The 24,421-nt window shown below is 35.8% G+C and overlaps 1 protein-coding gene across 1 annotated transcript in view; it reads left to right on the forward strand.

Moving 5' to 3' along the window:
- LOC150108168 (CYFIP-related Rac1 interactor B-like) overlaps nt 1-24,421 on the forward strand; it is a 184,850-nt gene that overhangs the window by 84,085 nt on the left and 76,344 nt on the right. Inside the window, exon 5 of the mRNA XM_090415625.1 lies at nt 5,194-5,299. Coding sequence (XP_090271751.1) covers nt 5,194-5,299 — 106 coding nt within the window. The remainder of the gene's footprint in view (nt 1-5,193; nt 5,300-24,421) is intronic.

Below are 24,421 nucleotides of genomic sequence, written 5' to 3' on the forward strand. Positions count from 1 at the left end.
ACTGTTGACTAAGGCTATGCACAAAAAGAGGCTCCAGTGGGCAAAAGTGTACAATAATTGGACCGTTGAGAAGTGGGAAAAAGTCATATTCTCAGATGATAGCCATTTCTTTCCCCAAGAAGAGTCAGTACCCAATGTTTACAAATCAGTGGCTGCGAAAACTTCTCCTGCTCGACTTCATCAAGCTCTTAAACACCCAGCCAAAAAGATGATCTGGGGTTGTTTTACACATGATTGTCCAGGACCAGAATATAGGAAGATGATTTAATGTAAAATCAGGGATAAGACAAGGATGCACATTATCTCCACTCTTATTCATCATCTATATGGATCACATTATAAAAAAAAGTGGCATTAAGCCTCATATAAGAATTGGAGATGTCAGACTTAGCTCTTTGCTTTATGCAGATGATGTTATACTGCTAATCACATCTAGTGCAATCAGCAATAAAAAGACTGAAACTATGAAAATAGGCAGGAGCATAGAAAACTTCAGCAACATTCTGAATGGAGATCCTATAGAACATAAAATACTTCAGCTATTTGGGTACAGTTTTTAGTGAAGATGGCAGATTAAATCTGGACAACAAAATAAGCAAAGCTGATATGGAGATAGCCAGCTGAATAAACTTACATGGAATAAGAGAGAAATTAGCAAAACACCAAACCAGCAGTATACAAGACAGTGTTAAACCCAGCTTTAAGTTACGGATCTGAGAGTTGATTTATTATTATTATTATTTAACACCTCCAGGGAGTCCAAAGACTCATTGAGGGAGCAGTGTGCCAACTGCATCGAATGATTGAATCCCTCCCAACTACTAACCATGCTCAAACTTGCTTAACTTTTTGCATGCACCATTTTTAGCAGAGGCTCTACCAATCGACCAACCTTGTCTGGCTTTTTAGAATTATTTAGAAAAATTTAGAATTAAAGCACTTAATCAAAGACTAGAGACCACAGATATGAGGTTTCTGAGAAGAATTAGGGGAGTGAACTGATGACATCAATGACAGAATCATATTAAAAATGAAGATATTAGAAAAGAACTTGACATTATCATCATTCAAAAATGTGTCAGCAGAGATGGGTGAGGAAAGATTAGCAAAACAGGTGTTTGATGCTAAGATGACAGGAAAAAGACCCAGAAGAAGACTAAGGTCTGTGTGGATTGATTCAGTTAGAGGTGCCTTCGAAGCATGAAATGTTAGATATAACAGTATTGGAGTTCTCACAAGTAATAGACTGGTTTGGAGAAAAATTGTTGATAGGAGATTAATAATAATGTAAACTTAATTATGTAGTGTTGTCATAGTAACCTGAACACCCCTTATGGATACATATCAGGAGATTGATGATAATAATCGCTTCCTGCCATGCCAGCTTTACTAATTCTGTTGTCTCTCTTTCCGTGTTTAATTTGTTATCTTCACTAAAAATTGTGCCTAAATATTATTATTATATGGGCACCTCCACGGAGTCTGAAGACTCACCGCAGGAGACCCAATCTGTCATGTCTCTCCTTTAACCCATTAACAGACAAAGCACTCACAACTGATTCTGGCAATCCATTCAAATCATTCACAACACTCCAAGCAAAAATTCTAGTCCTCACACCCCTTATTAATCATGTCTTTATTCAACTTCCAGGAATGATATCTTTACTGGATCTTATAGCCAAGTGCTGAAACATTTCCCCTGCATCTATCCTATAAAACCCTTTAAGCAGCTTAAATGTTTCTATTATATCCCCTCTTTTTCTACTATAAACCAACTTCTGCAATCCACATACCCTCAATCTATCCTCATAGGGAACATTCTATAGGCCACTCACCATCTTGGTAACTCGCTTCTGAATCCTCTCCACCGCTTCCTTATATAGATGAGTGGAAAATCTCATCAATAAAATAACCTGCATGATATTTCCTCTCCCTAATTTATACTGCTATATAAATTGGGGAGAGGAAGATGCATGTAGCAATAAGGGAATGGAATTTCTAGAATTCTTGAGGGACAAATGTCTTAGGCAATATGTAACAGCGGGAACAAGAGGTTCAAGAGTTTTGGATTTGGTTATAGCATCAGAAGTGTTGATAATAACTGAGACGACATCTCTCCCACCAGTTGGAGAGAGTGACCATATGGTTTTGATTTGGAAAATGAATAGACATGCAGGAGTATCAAAGAGATGGGAACGTATGTGGAATTATAAAGCAGGTGATTATAATAGTCTTAGACGCCAACTTAGGGAAGTTTTGTGGAGGGAGGAATTGGAAGGCCAGGATATTATTAGTGGTTGGGAAGTTGTGAAGGAATATTTGTTAGCAGCAATGATAAGCTGTATTCTACAAGCGAAGAAGAGGACACAATTTGGAGTAAAGTGGATGACAAACAATATTAAACAGGAACTGCATGCGAAAAAGAGGCTATGGAAGAGATATAAGGAGACAGGTGAAGAGATGATGCATGAAGAATATAAGACACAGGCCAGGAGAGTGACTAGTATGGTAAGGAAGGCGAAACTGGAATATGAGAAAAGATTGGACCTTAGATTCAAGGAAAATCCTAGGAATTTTTTAGCTATGTGGCTAGAAGGATAAGAAATGATTGTGGAAGAATGACACTGTGGGATAAAAATGGGAATAGAGTGACTGATGCAGAGGACATAGTGGAATTGTTCAACTTTATTGGAGTATTTCATCCTGGAGGAGTCAATTTGAATACTAGAGGGATAGGGCAGGTTTGAGGTTTAGAGGTGCAGGAGGAGAGTGTGTTCCACATACTGAGTACTCTAGATGTTAGTAAAGCTGTGGGATTGGATGGTATTTCTTCACAAGTTTTGAGAGAATGTGCTAAGGAACTGACAGTGCCTTTGACCTGGTTTTTCAGTGAAAGTCTGGCTGCTGGAAAGGTGCCCATGGAATGGAAGGAAGGTAAGATAGTGCCATTGCATAAGGGTGGTAGCAGACTGGAAGTGTCTAATTATAGGCCAGTTTGTGTGTCATCAGTAGTTAGTAAGATCTTGGAGAAAGTAGTGAGGGACCGTATACAGCATTAGGCAGATGAGGGTAATGTTATCTGTGAGAGTCAACACGGATTTATGAAGGGACACTCTTGTTTTAGCAATATGCTAGCCTTTTATGATAAAGTTACAAGAGCATTAGATGAGGGAAAGGCATATACTGCCATTTTCCTAGACTTAGTAAAGGCATTTGACAGGGTGCCACATGATAAACTGATATTCAAGTTGCAGCACATAGGTCTGGATGTCAGATTGGTCAACTGGATTCAGGATTGGCTGTCCGATAGGTATCAGAGAGTTGTCTATGGTGGAGCAATATCAAAGAGGCAGAAGGTTACAAGTGGGGTTCCACAGGGCTCAGTACTGGGACCTATATTGTTTAACCTTTATATCAATGACGTTGTCCGTGGATTGCAAGGGGATATTCAGTTATTTGTGGATGATGTGAAGCTGGGAAGGGTTATTAATAGTGCGGATGTGGTAGCCCTGCAAGAGGATTTGAATAAGCTAGCTAGATGTGCAATTGAATGGGGGTTGTCAGTTTAATGCACAAAATGTAAGGTCTTGAGGTTTGGGACACATCGATGGGACGCTGCATATTTTATGGGAGGAGTTAAACTGGAGGAAGTAGAGGAGACAAGAGATCTAGGGTTGATGATTGATAGAAACCTGAAATTTAGGGGACATATTGCAAAGGTAGTGAAGGTAACACAGAGGATTGCTGCAATAATGAGAAGGACACTGACCTGCAGAGATAAAATGGTTATCATTCAATTGTATAAGACTCTGATCAGACCACACTTAGACTATTGTTCTCAGATCTGGTCCCCAGGATTTGAAAGGGATAAATTAACTGTGGAAAGGGTACAAAGGCGGATAACAAAGATGGTGTCAGGACTGTACAATGTTAGTTATGAGGATCGGCTGAGGGAGTGTGGACTGCAGAGTTTGGCAGATAGAAGGAGAGGTGATATGATTGAGACTTTTAAACTGTTGAGAGGTGGTTACAGGGTTGACACTGGGGAGTTCTTTCGCTTGGTTGAACAGTGGGAAGAAGTCATGACAAGGGGCCATCCCTGGAAGTTACAAAAGGAAACTGTGAGAAAGAGGGTGAGGAGTGGTTTCTTTGCATGGAGGGTGATTTAACCATGGAATGCATTGCCTGATAGAGTGGTGAGAGCAAGAACGGGCAATGCGTTTAAGGAGTGGTATGATAGACTTTGTGTTTCCTAGGAGGGACCTCCCTCGATGAGTCTTGATAGACTTGTGTTTCTTAGAAAGGACCTCCCATGATGAGTCTTTTCACTCCATGGAGGTCTGAATAATAATAATAATAATAATTTCATTCTTTCTATCTTAGCTTTTCCATCAGTTCACAAGGTATTCATCTCAGGGTTTTTATTTTATTAATTTACATTCATTTTAAAATAATTATTTATTTATTGGTTGGTTTTGCTTCTATCATTCCTATGCACATAGTTTATCAAATTTTCATTTTTTTTTTATACCATGCAAGTTACAAGTAAGTATGTCATTCAGCTACCTTGAACTTCTGAAGGTAGTATTTTTTTCTTTCTTTGTTTTACTTTTTGATAGATAGAATAATGTCTTCACTTCATTTATAATCAAATCGTATCTTAAATCTACTAAATCCATACATTAAGTTTTTATTTTTTGGCAACTACTTAATGCATAATGCATTAAGTAGTTTCCAAAAAGTAAATACAACTAATAGTTGTCAAACAGAGTAGGCCTTGTAGGATGATTTATTAAACAGAAAACTTGTGGTGGCTATTTTTCCTAAATGATGCAAATTATATTTCTTTTGTATGTAACACACACACACACACACACACAATGTGTGTGTTACATACAAAAAAGAAAGTTTGTTCCTTGCCAGCTTCACGAAAGATAACCTGTCATCATAAGCATTTTTTCTCTATTGACAATTATATTTAATTTAAAACTTAATTAAATTACCACTGTATGAAAAAAAAGGAAATAATTAAAACCAGTACTACCAAGCATTGAATTTGTTTTTTTGTGAGATGAATCTTAGCAAATAGTATTCTAAATTTGCTGGGAATATTGTTCTGAAAACAGAAAATAAAAGCTTAACTTAGCACAAGTATATATATATATAGATTTCTTATTTTTATGTTTTTTACAGGCAATAACTCATCCCCGTAGTGAACTTCATCAGACTAGAGCATGGGAGGCGGTCTTACCATTAGTTTCTAAGCTGAAAAGGTTTTTTGAATTTTCTCAACAGCTTGGTAAGCAATTCAGAATTCTTTTAGCAGTATATGCTATTTCCATATGTATTCATTTTATTTAGTCTAATATGCAGAACTTCACAAATTATGCAAAATCCTACTCTTCATAAAAAAAAAAAAAAAAAGAAAAAAAAAAGCAGTTGCCAAAAAAAAGATAGGCCTTGTTGGGTGCGCTTTATTAAACAGAAAACTTGCATTATGATACAAATTATATTTTTTTTGTATCTAACACACACAGAGTTTTAATCTCAGTTTGTTCCTTGTCAACTTCACGAAATATTTTGGATAACCTGTAGTAAGCATTTTTTCTCTAATGACAATCATATTTAATTTAAAACTTAAATAAATTAAATTACCACTATATAAAAAAAAGGAAAAATGGGGGGAAAAGTACTTGCCTAAGATCCCCCCCCCATCCATTTTTTCAGTGATATGTCGGTTAGTCAATAGGAGTTCCTTAAAGTGATGGGTGGCATTGTATCATTAATTGAGAACATTTCCTTTGTGTGAGAACTACTCCAACAAAGAGAAGTCAATAAATAGTAAGAATAGGAAGAACAGTAAAAACAACATTAATATTTTAGAAAACATAATTTATTAGATTAATTTTTGTTAATAGATTGGCCTGGTAATTTTAAAATTAAAAAAAATGTATATACTTTTTTAACTTTTAAGGTTAAAAAGTGCTTTTTTTTTTTTAAGTTAAAAAAAAAGCTTTTGTTTAAATTATTATTATTATTTTTTTATTATTAAATACAAAATATTATACTGTATTTTGTTCAGTCTGCAGCTACTCACCAGCTGGCAAAATGCACTTGCCACGGCTATGTTGGTGACTGTATTTGTTGGGCCCTGTTTACTAAAATAGGGATACATATGGATATCTTTTTTTTTTAGCAGTTTAAACTCCTTCACTTTTCAGAAGTGTTGTGGTTTCTGTTACCACTGTTTCTCTATTCTTTCTCCTAACCACTATAGGGAGTTGCACCAGAATATTCTATGCATTCTTGACACTTATATTATAAGATATCATAAAATTCAGCAGAATAAAAATAAACAGAATGAATTTTTTTTTAAAAAAAACACCAAAACTTTAAAAAGAATGCTAAAAAGAGGATACATATTGTATATATTAAATGATATACAGTTTGTTCATCTAAAATTATCATGCTGCAATATTGAATATAAATAAATATAGATATTGAATTCAAATATAAAATAGACCAAAGTCTTGTGATTAAACAAGTTTTTCTCACATGGATTTATCCATTGGTTACACAGGTTTTATAATATAGTTTCTCTTCTTTGGTGCATCAATCCAAAAATTGGTAAATATAGCAGCACATTATCCTGTCTTGTGACTTCCTTCTTATTTCTTCATAACTCTTAGCACCAGTTAGCATCATTATGTTATTTATATATGAAATTTTTGGTCTGCCTCGTGGCCTCTTTCCTTCTACAGTCCCTCCCATTATTTCTGTAATCAGTCCCCCCATGCCTCAAATGGTGTCCAATTAGGCTTTTTCTTCTCTTATTGATGTGTTTCATTAATGACCCCTCTTCATGAACTATATTCAGAACTTCTTCATTACTTTTCTTTTCTGTCCAACTAATTTTCATCATCTTTCTCCAGCACCAAATTTCAAATGCCTCCAACTTTTTTGTCTTGTTTTGTTAGAGTCCAGGCCTCACAACCATATAATGCAATGCTCCATATGTATGTTTTCACTAGCCTTTTTTTAAGCTGGATGCTAAGTCCTTTACTGGTAAAAATGTTTCTTCTGTTATAAAATGCTTTTTTGGCTAGGATTATTCGTGCTTTAATATCTGATTGGTTTCTTTCATCTTCTGTGATAAGACTTCCAAGATATTTAAAAGAGGATACCTGTTGTAGTAGGTTATTATTTATTTCCAGGTTTATTTTCATTGGATTTGCTTTACTTGTAATTAATAATTTTGTTTTCTTATAATTAATTTTTAGGCTATACCGTGTGAAGATTTCTTCCATCTTTGTTAGGGTGGCTTTCAGTTTGTTTTCATTATCAGCTAAAACTGCTATATCATCCGCAAACCATAGCCAGTTAATATCAATTCCATTTATCTTAGTTCCAGTTTCTATTAGTTCTTTCAGTTTATTTATTGCATCTTCAATGTACAGGTTAAACAATATGGGTGAGAGAGAGCACCCCTGTCTTACACCTCTATGTATTTTTGCTATTGCGGTTTTTGTTGTATTGCTGGCTGCTTCTATTAGGGCTTCTTGATGCTTGTAAAGATTAAATATGAGCCTTCTATCTCTCCAATCTACCTTTATTGTTTTTAGGAGGTGAAACATTTGATTCCAGTCAATACTATCGAAGGCTTTCTCCAAGTCAAGAAAGACTATCAGAGTATTTTGATTCTTCTCCAGTCTTCTTTCAATAACTGTTCTTAGAGCTAGAATCGCTTCTCTTGTCCCCTGCTGTTTCCTGAATCCAAACTGGTCATTGCCAACATATTCTTTAACCTTCTTTGTTAGTCTTTTTTGTATATAAGTTAGTCTTTTTTGTATAATTTTGAGTAGTAATTTCGAAGCATGTGATATTAAGCTTATTGTTCGATGATTTTCACACTTATTTGCATTATTTACTTTAGGAATGGATATCATATTGTGTAAAATCTTTGGGGATGATTCTTTCATAAATATCCTTTATGATCTTGAAAAGGTATGACTTAGTTATGTTTCCTGAGTATTTTATTAATTCTGAGGAAATGTTATCAATGCCTGGTGCCTTGTTGGCTGACATTTCATTCAGTGCCCATTCAAATTCATCTTTTAATATAGTTGGACCAATTTCTTCCATATCAAGTCTTGTTTCAACTTCTACCTTGGCATCTAGATCTTTTCCACTATATAGATCTAAGTACTCCTTCCATCTTTCCGAAATTTCTTCCTTATCTTTAAGTATGTTTCCCTGTTTATTTTTGATAATTGTACTTCTTGTCTTGTTTTGCTGACTTATTCCTTTTATAATGTTATAAGCTTTATCGATTCTTCCAATCTTTGTTAGATCTTCTATTTCTTTACATTTCTCTGTATACCATTGTTCTTTTGCTTCTTTACACTTTCTATTTATCATATTTTTTATATGTTTATATTTGTCTTTGCTTTCTTCCTTTAAGGAGGTTTTGTATTTTCTTCTTTCATCTATTAGATCTAGAATGTCCTGGGTGATCCATTGTTTTTTTATTTGCTTCTTCCTTAATCCTATGCAGTCATTGGCGGCCTTGATGATTGTATCCTTCAAATGAGTCCATTTTTCCTCTATGTTTTTCTTTTCCCTCTCTCCAGTTTTAATGCTTTCATCAGTTTGCTGTTTATGGTTTCTATGGTTTTCCTCTGTTTTCAGGTTACTTATGTTCCATTTGGGCCTTTACCTTGGTTGTGACAACTTTTTAAATTTCAGATTACATTTCAATAAAACCAAATTGAGGTCACTATCAACATCAGCTCCCGGGTAACTTTTGCATGATTTTACTTGATTTTTAAATCTATTTCTTGTCATAATATAATCTATTTGGTACCTTCCTATATCCCCTGGCATTTTTCAAGTATACCTTCTTCTTTTTGGTACCTCATACCAGGTATTAGTAATGATCAGATTGAATTGGTGGCAGAACTCCAAAAGTCTATCTCCTCTTTCATTTCGGCATCCAAGTCCATACTTTCCCATCTCTCTACCATTTTTGCCTTCACCAATGACTGCATTCCAATCCCCCATGACAATAAGATTATCTTCCTTCTTGTTCAGTTTGATTAGATTCTCAGTATCTACATATACTCTCTCAACTTCATCATCACTGTGGTCGCTAGTAGGCATGTAAGCTTGTATTATTGTAATATTTGTTGGTTTTGCTTCTAGTTTTACCATTATCAATCTGCTACTACATTTTACTGAGTTGATTATTCTTCTTCCCCATTCCTTATTGAGAACCACCGTGACTCCATTTTTTTGCTGTCTCATCACCTGAATAAATGATTCTGTAATCACCACTCCAAAAGTCTCCAGTTTCAGTCCATCTCATTTCACTAATTCCCAATATGGCTATTTTTAATCTATCCATTTCTCTCTTCAAATTTTCCAATTTGTAGGAGGGTTCTCACATTCCACGTCCCAATGAATGTACAAGGATTTCGCTGGTTTACGACCTGGGAAGCCTTGCTTCTTCCCCTGCCATGCACAGTATTGAGCCATTGTGTGCTTTACTGTCTTTTAGAATGTCCATCCATACTGCTATCTTTCTTACTAGGGAAAAATAGAACAAGGTGGTATCCCCTTGCCTTCCTTGTCCAGCAATAGCCTTCTAGAGAGGCTCAGTGTGCTAGCCGTTTCTCATTCGTCATAATTATCCGCCTACCACAGTATCCTTTACACCGTTGTCACTTATGGTGATCTTCCACTGATCAGGATGAAAGTTGTTACTGCCCCAACTTCCAGCGGACTGTAACTTATTTAATGGCGGTTACATCTTGCCATGTCACATCCCCGTCAGCGGAAATGTGTGGCTTTTTATAGAGATAAAAAGAGATAACCATGCCACTGTCTATCTCACCACTTCCTGTTGGTAGATGCCGTCCCATTGTCCACGACTGCTTATTCACAGGTTTCCCTGTTTATTCGCAGCTAACCTCTGTATCCGGAGGCCATTCCCCTGTCCGAACCTGGGGACGCACTTGGTAGCATGGGACCCATGCCCCAAGACAATATGGTTTAAGAGTATAAAAATAAAGATAATATGGTTTAAGAGTATAAAAATAAAGGCCTCTGAAGTAGCTCAGTCTGTTTTGGTATACTGCTTAGTTAGAACGACTTGAATTTAAATTCTTTTTGAGGAGCAAGGAACCATTATAAAGTTTTTCAGCCGAAAGTGAGCTATCCAGTCTCTCCAAGATGCTTGGTTGTGACAAGCCATCAAGCATAACACATTAAAAGAAAATTGAGATGAGAAGAAATGAAATGAGAATGCAATGAAAGCCAAAAAGTCCTGGTAGATAAAATATTTGACATGAAAAATTATGAAATGACATAAAATCCAACTTGTACTGTTAAATATATATATTAGAGATGTTAGCGAGAGAGAGAGAGATTGGGGGGGGGGGGTTGGTGACCATGGCGCTGACCAAATATCTGTATAGTACTTTTTGCCTCTGCAGTATTTAATGTTTTTAATATAGTGATATCTTGATCGACTTCTTTCTCTTCTTCCTTGTAGTTTTCTATGAAGATCATATTAGTCCATTATCCTTCTCTTAGCACATGTTCTAAGAATTTAATTTTCTCTTCTTGATCCCATTCAGTAATCCGTTTTGGTATTCTATCAAGTACTTGTTGTTGGTAACATTTTATATCCGAGATCTATCCTTTTCAGTTCACATCACCACAGCAATCAAGTTGTTTTTTTTAATTTTTAATTTTTATTTTTTTATAGCCCATTGTTCCTGAGATATACATTAATGAAGAATATACAAGTTAGCAGTCATATATTTGTATTTATATTTATTGACTGTACTGTTGTTACGTTTTTTGTTTGATGTTAATAAAGCTGTTTTGGATTATTTGTATTCTTTTTTTATATTTCAATGTGTAGATTTCACAGATATATAAATCTGTCTACATGTTCTGTCAGGTGGTCTTTCAACATTATGTTTAAGCTTTCATTCATCACTTTACCTGTGGTTGATTCTTTTAATTTTGTTTTCTCTATGTTTATTTTTAGTCCAAATTTATCCCCTCTATCTGCTAATTTAGTAACTATATTTTGCAGATGCTCTTCATTCTTAGTGATCAGTACTGTGTCATATTGTAGAGTATTATGTTTTTGTCTTCCATTTGTGACCAAATCTGGACCCATAATTTTTAATTGCTTTTCTTACTTCTTCAGTTGTACTTGGAGGACCATATGCTTCATTCTCCTTATTAGTTTTTAGATCTTCCTTGTTGTCTGAATATAGGTCTGTAATATACTGGGTGGCCATAATTAAACTTCCCCTATTCAAAGCCTTATGTAGCTCGATCTAACAATCGAAATATCACCAAATTTGGTAGAGAGAGAGACTAATCAAGACATGGGAAGGATTCTGCAAAAAAAAAAAAATAAATAAATAAATAAAAAGTTCGAAAAGTTGCATATAGGGGGGAATATGGCACTGTACAATTTTAAAAAAGCATTAAAATGGACAGGCAAATGAATAACAAAGACTAAACTGAAATGAAAGATTACCTTTATGTGTTGCACATGTGATAACACACCAATAAAATATTTAATATCAATCTAATTTAGCATGGAATTGCAGTATTACAGTTGGAGTGTAAGTCTTGTCACAAACCTGTTGCACAAATCAAGCACATTGAATTCACCCATGTGAAAGAGGACTTTTCAGTGGGGCCACCTTTCTCATGAACCAGAAGTTGCATCCTGTAGACAGCATTCTCAGCAGCTATCACATGTATGAAGGAATGTTCATCGCTATCCATGATACGCTGTCCTTTAAGGCTGCCAAGTTCGAGATACCACCACCACAGTAGATGTTGGCCTATTATAAGGTTACCAAGCAGGTAACATGTAGCATGTGGGGTGATTCAAAAGCCCAAATTTAATCATTTTGGGTATTTACAATCCCATTCAGATAAAAATGCACTTCATATCTCCACAGAATTTTCCAAGGCTGAGCAAATGTCAGTCGCTTATCATTATCATCCTGTAGCAGATGCTATACATGACTCATCTTCTATGGATAAAATGTAATGATTTTGCACATGACTTTCCATCCCATGGAATAAGACATATCCAATCATTGCACTACTCCACAGGTGCTGCTACTACCAGCAGCATTTTTGTGTAATCATAGTGGCAACTTCTTCAGTTACCCATGGTAGTATTGGTTTCCTTTTTCTTCCAGGTCGAACTTTCAAAGATCCTGTTTCTTTAAACTTTCAAATCATCCATCTAACTACATTAGCTGACAGAAGACCTTTATGCAAGTTCTGATGGGTTCTAAATTCATGAAGAGCAGCTGATACATTGCACTTGTTAAGATAAAATAACTTTTAAAGTAGTGCACGATAAGGTAAAGTGAGGCGCATGTGAACATGACTCAATTTGAATGTTTGTGAAGTTTTCCCCTTTGCTTTATAGCTCTTATGATTCCAGAAAAACAGATCTTCAACTTCATATATGGACAGTACCATATTCTCCCTATCAGCAACTTTTTGAGCTTTTTTGCAGAATTTTTCTTCAGGTGTCTTGATTAGTCTCTCTAGAGCCTCCGTAAATCAGTCAGTATAGACAAAGCCCTTTAGTTGGAAAGACCTTGGTCCGATTCTGGGCCATGATGTGAGGAACCTTTATCTGGTCTCTTTTGACTAATGATGAGTTTGCCAGTCTTATACAGAGGTAGAAGGTTTTTTTACCTGGAAACTTGGGTGTTTCATCCCTCAGATGAAAACAAAAAACAAATCAGCCCCCCCCCACACACAGAGTGTGTGAGAGAGAGAGAGAGATCTACAGTCATAAAATACATACTTAATCCTTTATTAGAAGGGTTCAACCCATCCTAAGGATGGGGGAAAGGGGGAACCCATACAAAATAAATAAATATTAGTCTCCCTACCAGATTTGGTGACATTGCAGTTGTTAGATCGAGTTACATAGGACTCTGAATAGGGGAAGTTAAATTATGGCCACCCTGTATTTCTCCCGGTGTTCTAGGATATCTGACTCTTTGAACACTAAAATCTTTATTTTCTTTAATGATAACTTGTCAATCCAGATTTACTTAGACCCTCATATTCATGAGATTGTTAGTATTTCTAGATATAAACTCCAGCCTCTGTGTTACAAGGTTCAACTAGATTGTAGATAAGTTTCATCATGCAGTGTAATACCAAAATGTTGCTTATTGGAGATCGAAAACCATATCTGGACTAAAGATGTTTACTTTCTCCCCATTTTTTCTGTCATATGGTATGACTGATGGTGTTCTTAGTTTTGGTGGGTATCATGAAGAAAAACATTTCTTCCTTTCCAGGATATAACCTTAAAACAGTTATTTTACAGATTTGCCACTAGTTAGTATAATGAATCGAACTTAATCGTGACACATGGGGAAACTTATTCCAGATAAACTAGTGAATGAATTTTTGTTTTACCACTAATCTGCAGGAGTAGTATGTGGGAGCAGGGCTGTTGTTCAACTAAATTCTCTACAATTTGTAGGACAGTTGGTTGAAATCTTCCATAAGTATAGGTTGATAGAAAATTCATTACCATGTATTACATATCTCTTCATCTTGGACTTGAAATAACAACCATGAAAAGTTAAGTGCTGTTATAAAACAATTACAAGCAAAAAAAAAAAAAAAGCAGACTTTACACATTCACTTTACAGATGTATGGAGTCTTAGTTCCAACCTCATTGATTTTCATTTTCTTTTTCAATCACTGCTCATCACAATTTTTCCCAATTAAATATTTTTTTTGATTCTTTTGAAAGATGGTATTTATGATGAATTTTTAGCCAAAGACACAAAAGATTCTAAATTGGGCATCCTCAGACATGGTACATTAGAGCATCATGATGATGATGCTCTGATGTACCATGTCTGAGAGTGCCCAATTTAGAATCTTTTGTATCTTTGGCTAAAAATTCAGTGCCTCATTCTGTCACTCAGCACTTTATTTTATCAAATTCAAGTTCTCTTGTGTGGTCTTAATGCCACTTTAATGTTGATTTTCTCCAGTCCCACTTTCCTTCAAGGTTTTCTTAGTATTTACAGTTGGTTCAGTGAATTTCAACGTGGACTGTAAAAAAGGTGTTGGTTAGCATTGGCTCTTGTTTTAATGATTTTGGAGGAGAGTGGAGGACTGATAGTGGCCAATTCATGAATCCATGAAAGTATTGTAAAAGAGGCATAAGGCAGAAACTGAACATCTGTGAGAGAGAGATCATTAATTAGCCAGACTGCCCTCCAATGTTTGGATTGTAAGACTGAAGATAATAATTCAACAGAGAAAATGAGGCATAGAAACTTAGATCATTCCAGTTGACATTCTTTCAGTTCCCTTCAACACGTAAATGAGAAAGAGGGATGTGTTCCTCATGGGAAGTTTATCTTATCCAATACTCCTCATGATTCTGTTAAATAATTTATGAGTTGATAATTTCAATGTCCTTTCCTTGAATCCCAATAATTACAGATCAAGCTTTCTTCTTAAATGAATATTACATCATGTGCTCTGATTTATTGTATGCTATTTTGTCTCTTTAAGTGTACGTTTTTTTCCCATGGCAAGTGGAGTTTGAATAATTTGTCAAGACTGATTTATTTCTGCCATAAGTGAACTCCTTAATTTATTTACCTAGGATATGTCAAATAAATTAAGTTTATTTACTTAGACATTAAAACATTAGAATAATAAGGATATTCTTAGAATATGAAATATGTTTCTATATTTCATAATATTTTTCCAGAGACAGTTGTGCATTCTTAGCAAGAAATTGTTGCAAGCAAATTATCAGCACATCCAGAAGTGATTTTTGAATGTTCAAAGTATGAAAATTTCATCAGTTTCAAATGAAAGTCTTAATTTATTATTCCTTGCCAAAGCTGTTGGCCCTAATTATTGCATTATTAATTACAGAAAGCCATTCTCTGGCTACTTACCTTTTCTCTAATTTTATATTGCAGATCTTGATATGTCCTCAGACCATTCCAGACATAATACAACTTTCATTGACCTTTTGATTTTAGCCAAAAATTTTTTTCCTAATCTTAATTGTATTTTACTAGTCATAGTCCAGTTCTGCAAGATTTGTGCACTAGATTTGATTCATGTTTTATGCTGCCATTTTATTATTATTATTTTTTAAATTATTTTGTGACACCCCCAAGAAGTCCGAAAACTCATTTAGGGAGTACGCCTACTTTACAACTCTCTGTCTCCACCACTCCATCCACCAACTACACTGAACCTCTTCTACCATCATCATTTATATCAATGCCATCTACTTTTGTGCTTTTCTGTTCCACTGTAATTTATCCTGGAGTTTGGAAACTTGTCCATTCAGCTGTTCTTGAAAAGGATAATAAATCTTTCCCCTCTTTTTTTCCCCTTTCCCTTCCTTTAATTCTTTCTAAAGTAATAGAGAGCCATTAACAGTTACCTATTACATTACTTTGGAATGGATTTATTTAGGGGACTAACATCATCTGCGTGAGCTGAGTTGAATATCTCCAAATTTTGATGTTTGATATAATTTATGGAAATTATATTTTATTAATTTCTCAGGCTGTTTATCTTAAATTGAAAATCTGGTCTTGGCAACCATTATTTTTTAAAATTATTTACGTATTTATTTTTTATATCACTCTTACACAAGGGGTTTCAGAACCTATAACAGATTGTGAATGGGCAGGTGTCAAGAGAAAAGTAATCTGTTAATATTCTTTTTACAGAGCTGTTAGTTGTAATCTTTAGGGAACACTTCATGGAGAAGGCTATTCCGGAGAACAGCTGTAGATGGAATAAAAGATGAATAGCAGTAGCAGGATCAGTGGGTTGGCAATTCAGCTCTAAATGAATAAAGTTGAACAGCTGCGCTCATGTTATTGTAGATTTTGCAAAAATTATGGGAACAATAGATGCCATTTCTGCTGAACAGCACTGATAGAAATATCTTTAGAAAAGAGAATGCAGAAATTGTGAGCCAGTGGCTGAGGAGAGTCTGCCTTGACCATTGATTGCCCTCTACTAAGCAGCATGAAGAACTTTTTAAACAGGTTTTGGGTGCCATTGGTAAGACTATGGAAGATAATCGTGAAGGTGAACAGAATGTTGTGGGGCTATGTATATTGAAATGTATTCTATGTATACCAGTGTGTTGACATTGAAAAGATTAGAAATGAAGAAAGGAGTACTGTAAAAGGAATCAGATGATAAAGGTGAAGACATTCTGAAGTAGTTACTTTCAAAGATTGTTTAATGACACAAGATATAACAGAAATGTGGTAGAACATATCCAAGAGGAATGTAGTCAGGAGAACTCATCAATACTTGATTTTTAGAGATACTTATGCTATAAATGTAGGACACAATAATATGAGCATACAAGAATAAAGGATTAAACTTTAATAGCCAGATATTTCAAAGTGAAAATATTACAGGTCACTATCAGTAGCATAAGGTGAGTACAATATAAAATGAGAACAGTGGATTATTTAAAATAGTAAGAGCATTGTGATTTTATATATAGACCAACGTAAATGGTTAATGGAAGACGCATTAGATTATTTTAAAAAAAATAAAAGATTATTAATGACATCTGATTTGAAGGAGACTCTTTGTACAGGTAGTCATTCTGATTTAGGTTCAGACAATGGAGCAAAGCCTCAGTTTTACACAAACATTCATACTTGCTCATCAGGTTGGAGGCTTAATGGATTTTTTTTACAACACTCAAAAATGATTAAAACAGAATTTAATACTTCCTATATTTCATCTGTCACTGAGACATCTTCAGGGATTACAAAAAAACTAATGTAACATAAACACAAATAACAAACAATACTAAGCCCAACCAAGTGGGTGATACTAAATTCTTAACTAGGTGGAGCACTCTCTAAGGGCAGTTGTAGGTGGCCTGGAATGTAGGGTGGAACTTCTGGAGAAAAGTCTTTCCTAGATCTTAGGAAGTTTAATGCAACTGTATTTATTAAGATTTGGTTGATTTCTGAGAACTGCTGCTGATTCTAAAAATAGTCTCACATTTTTGAATTTGCTGTGGTGGAGCATGGTGGTTTTTTCCCATGAGATCCTATGGGTTGTATACAAGTTATGGGCAGCAAGGCCTGACTGACCATAGTCTTAGTTGCAGATGTATGACTCGTGTTCCAACAGGTGGATGGTTGCTGATTTGCCTGTTTGTCCAAAGTACGCCAGCTTACAGGAACAGGGTACTTTATAAATTCCAGGCACTGAGAGAGAGGAGAGCTGATCTTTTGTAGAACGGATAAGGGTAGCAAGTTTGCAGTGGGGCTTAAATGCTGTGTGTAGGTTGTACTTGTTTAAAATCTTGGCTATTTTTTTGGATGTGCCACGGATGTAGGGTATGGTGATGGCATTTCTAAACTCTTTCTGATGAGAAGACTGGGGAATGGGAGAGGAACTGATTATTTTCTTGATACTGTGATCGCTGTAGCCATTGGAGAGGAAAGTATTGTGTATGTGGTCAAGTTCAGTTGTAAGGGCGGTTCCACTGGAACAAAGATTGTGGGCTCTCTTGGTAAGAACTGGTAATTAATTTACGGAATTAACAACGCATATGAAGTATATTAATTAAAGATAACTTTAATGAATCACTTCTATATTTCGGCAACGTCACATTGCCATCTTCAGGAACATAAAGATATTGTATGTGCACGCAGGCACTAACACAAAGCAAATGAGGAAGAAAGCAAGAAACTAATATTGTTCCTAAAGTCCTAATGGTGCCCTCTTGCGGACTAATTTGGTAGTCTTGGCTGTTGGGCTGAAGTTCTCATAATGTAAGTCTCCCAAATTTGGGGTAGTTTCATGCACCCAAATTTGTTGAGGTTAGGAACGTTTTTTTAGAGCTGCTGAAGATTCTTTGAATAATCTTTCGTATTTAAACTTGCTGCGATGGATTATTTTTGTTTTCTTCCAACGAATTTTATGGTGGGTATCTAAGGCATGGTCTGCCAACCCAGAGCGGCTGTACTGGTGAAACCGGATGTAGGCTTGGTGTTCTGAAATCCTGATATTTGTTGTTCTGCCTGTTTGGCCAAAGTAGGACAATTTGCAGCTGCAAGGGACCTGGTATACACCAGGTAGGTCTAGGGGAAGTGGTTGGTCTTTGGTAGAGCGGATAAGGGATGCCAACTTTTTATATGGTCTGTAACAGGAAGTAAGGTCATATTTTTTGAGGATATTAGTTATTTTTTCAGAGGTGCCCTGGATGTAGGGGATAGTGATAGACTTGGTGTAGTCTTTATTTTGGAGGGGGGGAGGGGGGTTGTGGTTTATAGGTTTTAGTATTTTTTGGATTTTTTTGGGGTTATAGCCATTGGCTAAGAAAGTGTTGAGGATGTGGTTTAGTTCAATAGTCGGGGCCTTGTCATCTGAGCAGATTAATTTTGCCCTGTTATATAGTGTTTTTATCACCCCATATTGTTGTGAGGGGGGGGGATTGCTGGTGAATGTATCTGCCAGTGTCAGTGGGTTTTCTGTAAACAGAGAAAACCAAAGATCCATCAAGCTGGCGGGTGATTAAAGTGTCTAGGAAGGGGAGGGTGTTGTTTTCCTCTTTTTCTAAGGTGAACTGGATTCTGGGATGTTGGTTGTTTAAGTGTGTTAGGAAGGAGTGGAGTGTGTCTGAGCCATGTGGCCAAATAGCAAACACATCATCCACATAACGAAGCCAAATAGTGGGTTTTTGTGGGGCGGAGTTTAAGGCTTTCTCTTCAAATGTCTCCATAAAGAAATTAGCCAAGGGTGGGGAAAGTGGTGAACCCATGGCTGTCCCCTCTATCTGTTTGTAGAACTTTCCTTGCCAAACGAAACAGCCTGAGTTCATTGTGAACTGAAATAGGGCTGAGATATCGGGAGGAAACTTGGCTTGGATGAGCTCAAGGGTTTCTTTGAGTGGGACATTAGTGAATAGGGAGGAGATGTCAAAACTGACCATTATGTCAGTGTATTGGAGTGTGAGGTTTTCTATACTGGCTTTAAAGTGGGCTGAGTTTTTTATGTGTGATGGTGTGTTGCCAGTGTAGTGTGTGAGCGTTTTGGCTAAACGTTTGGCTAATTTATATGTGGGGGAATCAATGCCATCCACTATGGGACACAATGGCACATTTTGTTTATGTATTTTTGGGAGTCCATATAATCGGGGGGGGTCTAGAGTTATAAGGTTTAAGTTTGTTGGTGACTTCCACAGGCCAAGAAGTGACCTTCTTAAGGAGTCTGTGGATAGTTCTAATCTGAGAGTTGGTCGGATTATATTTTATATTTTAAAGCCTGAAGCACTCACCGCACTTTCACGTGGTCACAATTTCGCCCTAGCTCCAAAAAGGATACCTGCTGAAGAAATCATGATCCAAATAGAGCGTGGAATTCGCAACCTGCCTAACCTATCCACAGACTCCTTAAGAAGGTCACTTCTTGGCCTGTGGAAGTCACCAACAAACTTAAACCTTATAACTCTAGACCCCCCCGATATAATAATGTTACCAGACCATGATACTTTTGGATTTTGTTAAGGCTTTTGACATGATACTGCATGGAAGACTAGGAAATGGGTTGACAGAGAATCTCTACTTGTGATGAACAGCATGGGTTTACTAAGGGAAGGTTATGTTTTGGCAGCTTTCTCACATTGTATAATAATGTTACCATGAGTTAGAAAGGGGAATGGATAGACCATGATACTTTTTGGATTTTGTTAAGGCTTTTGACATGATACAGCATGGATAAGAGGATATCTGAATGACAGATATGAAAAAGTGGTGTATGGGGAGACATGAGTGATGTGAGTCTGCCAGATTTAAGGTAACCAGTGGTGTACCACAAGGATCAGTCCTTGGTCTACTGTTATTTAATCTGTGCATTAATGACATTGGAAAGGATTTGGCAGATGACATACAGCTATTTGCTGATGATGCAAAGATAGGTTAGTAATCAGCAATGCTGATGATATGCAGCACTTGCAAAATGATTTAAATAGGCTTGAATTGTGGGCATGGGAAAATGGATGTCAGTTCAATGTCAGTAAATGTAAAGTCATCACGCACTTCAGTGTGATTAGATATTCAATGTCGTATTATGTTGGTGGTATTATGCTAGAAGAAACTTATCAGGCTAGGGATATTGGAGTGTTAGTAGATAGCAAGTCGAATTTCAGGGGCGATGTAACAAAGATTGCAAATACAACTCAAAAGATAATTACAATGTTGGAACAAACTTTCACATAAAAAAATAAAGAAGTCATTTTGCCTCTTTACAAGGCCTTGATACAACCTCACTTGGACTATTATGTGCAGGTCTGGTCTCCTGGTTTCTGTTGTGTTTCTGATACAGTGGAGAGAGTTAAAAGTTATATCAGGATTGTGGAATACTGATTATAAAGACTGATGTAGAATTTGTAGACTGTAGACACTAGCAAACAGGAGAAAGAGGGGTTATATGATTGTGACTTACAAACTTCTGAAAGGGTCACACAGGATTTTAGTTGATGGAATTTTTTACTTTATGGAGGGTGGGGAAAAGACAAGAAAGATGGCATCCTTGGAAGCTGAGAATGAATGCCACTGAGAAGGGGATGAAATCTAGATTTTTTTCTTGTGGAGTGGTGCATGATTGGAATGGATTGCTATCGGATGTTGTTTATGCAAGTAGTGTGAATGAATTCAAGAACAAGCATGTCAGTTGGTACGTTTAGTATGTGGCCTTCCTCTTAATAATAATAATAGTAATATTTTTTTTCATTCTATTAGCCTGCCTCAAACAACCATTAAGCAATATGGAGGGTTCTGATACTATATATTTCTGGCACTCTGAACCAATCTCAGGAATCATTCATTCCTTTTCAACAAACTTTCCTAGAGGCTCCCATCTTCTGAAGATAAATAATCTCTTCCTGGGCTCTATGAAGTTCCTAATGACTGTCACCTTTTCTGTTTCAGACAGAGTGGACATTCTTTGGAGGAACAATTACAATACATTGTTAATAAGAAATCTCAGAAATCTAGCTTAGCATAACATGGAATTGATACTGACCACAGGATCCTCTCTCTGGTTTGAAATATGCTTACTACATTGCCTATTAAAAAAGAAAAAAATTGTTATTTACATAGCAAGTCAGCAACATGATAAGTGCTTGCCATTTCTTTCAGAATGCTATCAGATGTAGATTGGAGCAAATCAATTGTGATCTTGTTGCATGGTTTTATGAAACAGCATATTAAGAGGAGTTTGGTTGGTTTGAGAATAGTTGGGGGTAATTTATTTTGTTTAATTGCCACAGTGACATGAGTAGAAAGGGTCTTTTTGTGTTTATGGCATATTGAATGGTTCTTATCATTAGAGATTCAGAGCTATGTAATAACCTTAATTTTGTTTCCTTGGAAATCGATAATGATGACCTTCCTGATTTTTTATTCCTTTTTCAACTCATTTAAAATTCATAGTTTGCTTTGTTAATTTTTTGTTATTGGTTTTATTCACATTTTTTGTTTAACTATTTATATGCTCAGTTATCAGTTCTTCCTGCTCAATTTCTATTTATATACCATCTGAGCTGAATGAAGTCTTGTGCCAAGTATAATGCCATCTTTACCTTCAAAAAATGCTCATAAGTATATTAAATTAATAATCCTTCCTTAATAAAATAAATCTCGTTTAATTAAGTTTTCTTTAGCTCATTTGTGATAGAGGGGCTGTTTCTTAAAATAGCTTTGCTTTTTAGTTTATTTTATATCAAGCATAAGGAGCATCGTGAATTTTTCCATATAATTTTGAGTATCAATAAATTTATTTAGTGAGTTACTAACATTTGCTGGATTTTATAGTAGCATATTCAGAATACAAATTACAACTGTGATAAGAAATACTGCTGTGTTCATAAGATTTTCTTATGAACAGAGACTTAATTAATGAGATATGTAGCTAGAAGATGGGACAACCAGGTCGGAAGCATCAAAATGGCTACTGGAGAAAGGGGAATAGCAGAGGGAAACTTCCATTGAAAATAACAAGAATGTGAATCTGGGGCCATAGCCTTTGAGAAGTTTAGTATTTAGGCTTATGTGCTTGTCTAAACTCATTACAAGATTTAATGGAATGAATACAGCACAGAGGAACAATAACATATCAGTTTATTAGATCCTGTGTTTCATCTCTGTCACAGAGATATCATCAGGGATGCAATCTCAAAATGGTATAAGTACGCACAAAAGAACTCAAACCAATAAGCAGAAGAAATTAGACTAAAGCCTGAAGGCCTATGAGGGATGCCCTCTATTGGTGCTGTTGTCTAGCCTGAGCTGTTGAACAGGAGGCGAAAGAACTAAAGAATACCTATATGTGTTAAACTTCCCTCTTGGGAAGTTTAGCACATCCATATTTATCAAGATTAGGCTGATTTAACAAATTTGCTGATTCTAAGTAAAGTCCTTCAAGTTTATATTTGTTGCAGCAAAGCATAGTAGTTTTTTCCATTTGATTTCTGAGCAAGGTATCCAAATCATGGTCAGCTAGACCAAATTGACCATAGTTATGGTGGCAGATCTATTTCTTGTGTTCTTGGTGGATGTTGGCAGATCTCCCAATTTGACCATAATAAGATAATTTGCAAGAACAAGGAGCTTTGTAAACACCTGAAACGGGGAGGAAAGTTAGTTGATCCTTAGGAGAGTGGATAAGGGCAGCCAACTTCAGATGAGGTTTGAAAGCAGTACAGAGATTATATTTTTTTAGGCTTCTGGCTATTTTTTCTTAGGTGCTGGGAATATACTTCCAGTTGCTGGAATGAAGAAATTCATTCCAAATTACCGAGATAGGAATTAAATGAATAATTATTATGGAGGACTTAAATTATCTGATTGATTGAGTAGCAGATAAAACTCATGATAAAAATAAAGGAGATTTTATTGAGCTGTTGCAAGACAATTTTCTCAATCAGCATGGGAAAGAAACATCTCAAGGATAAAGAGTGTTAGATTTGATCATAATATCACAGGATGTCTCAATTAAGGATGTGACATTTTTGCCACCAGTTGGTGATTGTGATCATGCTGTGCTAAATATGTGTACTTGCTGTGCTAAATATGTGTACTTGCTGTACTAATCATGCTGTACTGAGAAGTAGCAAATAGTAGAGATGTTCTGATCAGGACAGGTTACATGTTGAACTACTAGTCTGGAGATTATGACAAATACTATCTTTGGTTCCATAGTATAGTTATTGAATGGGAAGAATATCAGCAGATCATGCAAAGCTTTGAAAAGTTGCTTAAATGATGCATTATCTGAATAATGGGAGTTAAATGGATGTGCAATCTTATTAAGCAAGACATAAGAAGAAGATGATGTGGAAGGAATATCATGAGAATCAGAGTAAGAGCAGTTATGAAATATATAAAGTACAGGCTAGAAAAGTTATGAGTACAGAAAGCTAATTTAGAGGATGAAAATAAATTGGCTGTGCAGGCTAATGGCAAAGAAGAATTTTATCATTATGCTGCAAGTAAAAGAAAGCATGCATATGAAAGAATAATTTTACTGAATGCAGATAGTACCCTTGTGTCAGAAGCAGATAAAGTAATTGAAATAATGAGTGCTCAATTTGCCAAGATCTATTAACCTAGTATATGTAACATAGTGCTACCACTACATTGAATGAAGAGATAGAAGTGCATGAGAAGGAGATTCTAGACTGTTGTGTAACCTCGGTAAAAATTTGGCAGTAGGGACAAATGGGATATCAGCATGTATGTTAAAGAAATGATCAACTGATTAGGCTTTGACATGTTTGTATAATTTGAATCTTAGCTCAGAAAGATCCTGCAGGAATGAAAAGAATGGATCTAACAAGATATCTGTGGCATAACTATAAAACAAAATTACATGATACCACAGTAATGAATTTTAATGAAACTTTATTCAGCAGTAAATTTTTGCTTACAATGGGGTATTATCATTTCTGGACAATGATTTTGCTGCCGTACCTAAATCCATTCAATATCTTGACTTTTTGCATAATATTGAATGCAATGTGTTTTCGTAATCTACTAAATGAGGAGAATCCAAGAGAGAGGTGTGAGGATGGAGAGGCAAATGAAGGATCGGTGCAGGACATAAGCAGAGAGGAAGTGTATTGGGCACTGAGAAAAACGAAGAATGGAAAGGCTGTGGGGGCAGACCAGATACCTGGAGAAGCGAGGTGCGTAGACATGTTATGGGATCTGATGAGGAATAGTCCAACAGGAAAAGATACCAGAGGAATAGAGGAAAAGCAATCTCGTCCCAATCTACAAGGGAAAAAGGAGATGTTCAAGATTGTGGCAA

The sequence above is a fragment of the Typopeltis vanoorti genome, chromosome 3 (genome assembly GCF_054136105.1).
Source record: "Typopeltis vanoorti isolate ZY-2024b chromosome 3, IOZ_Tvanoo_1.0, whole genome shotgun sequence".
NCBI lineage: Eukaryota > Metazoa > Arthropoda > Arachnida > Uropygi > Thelyphonidae > Typopeltis > Typopeltis vanoorti.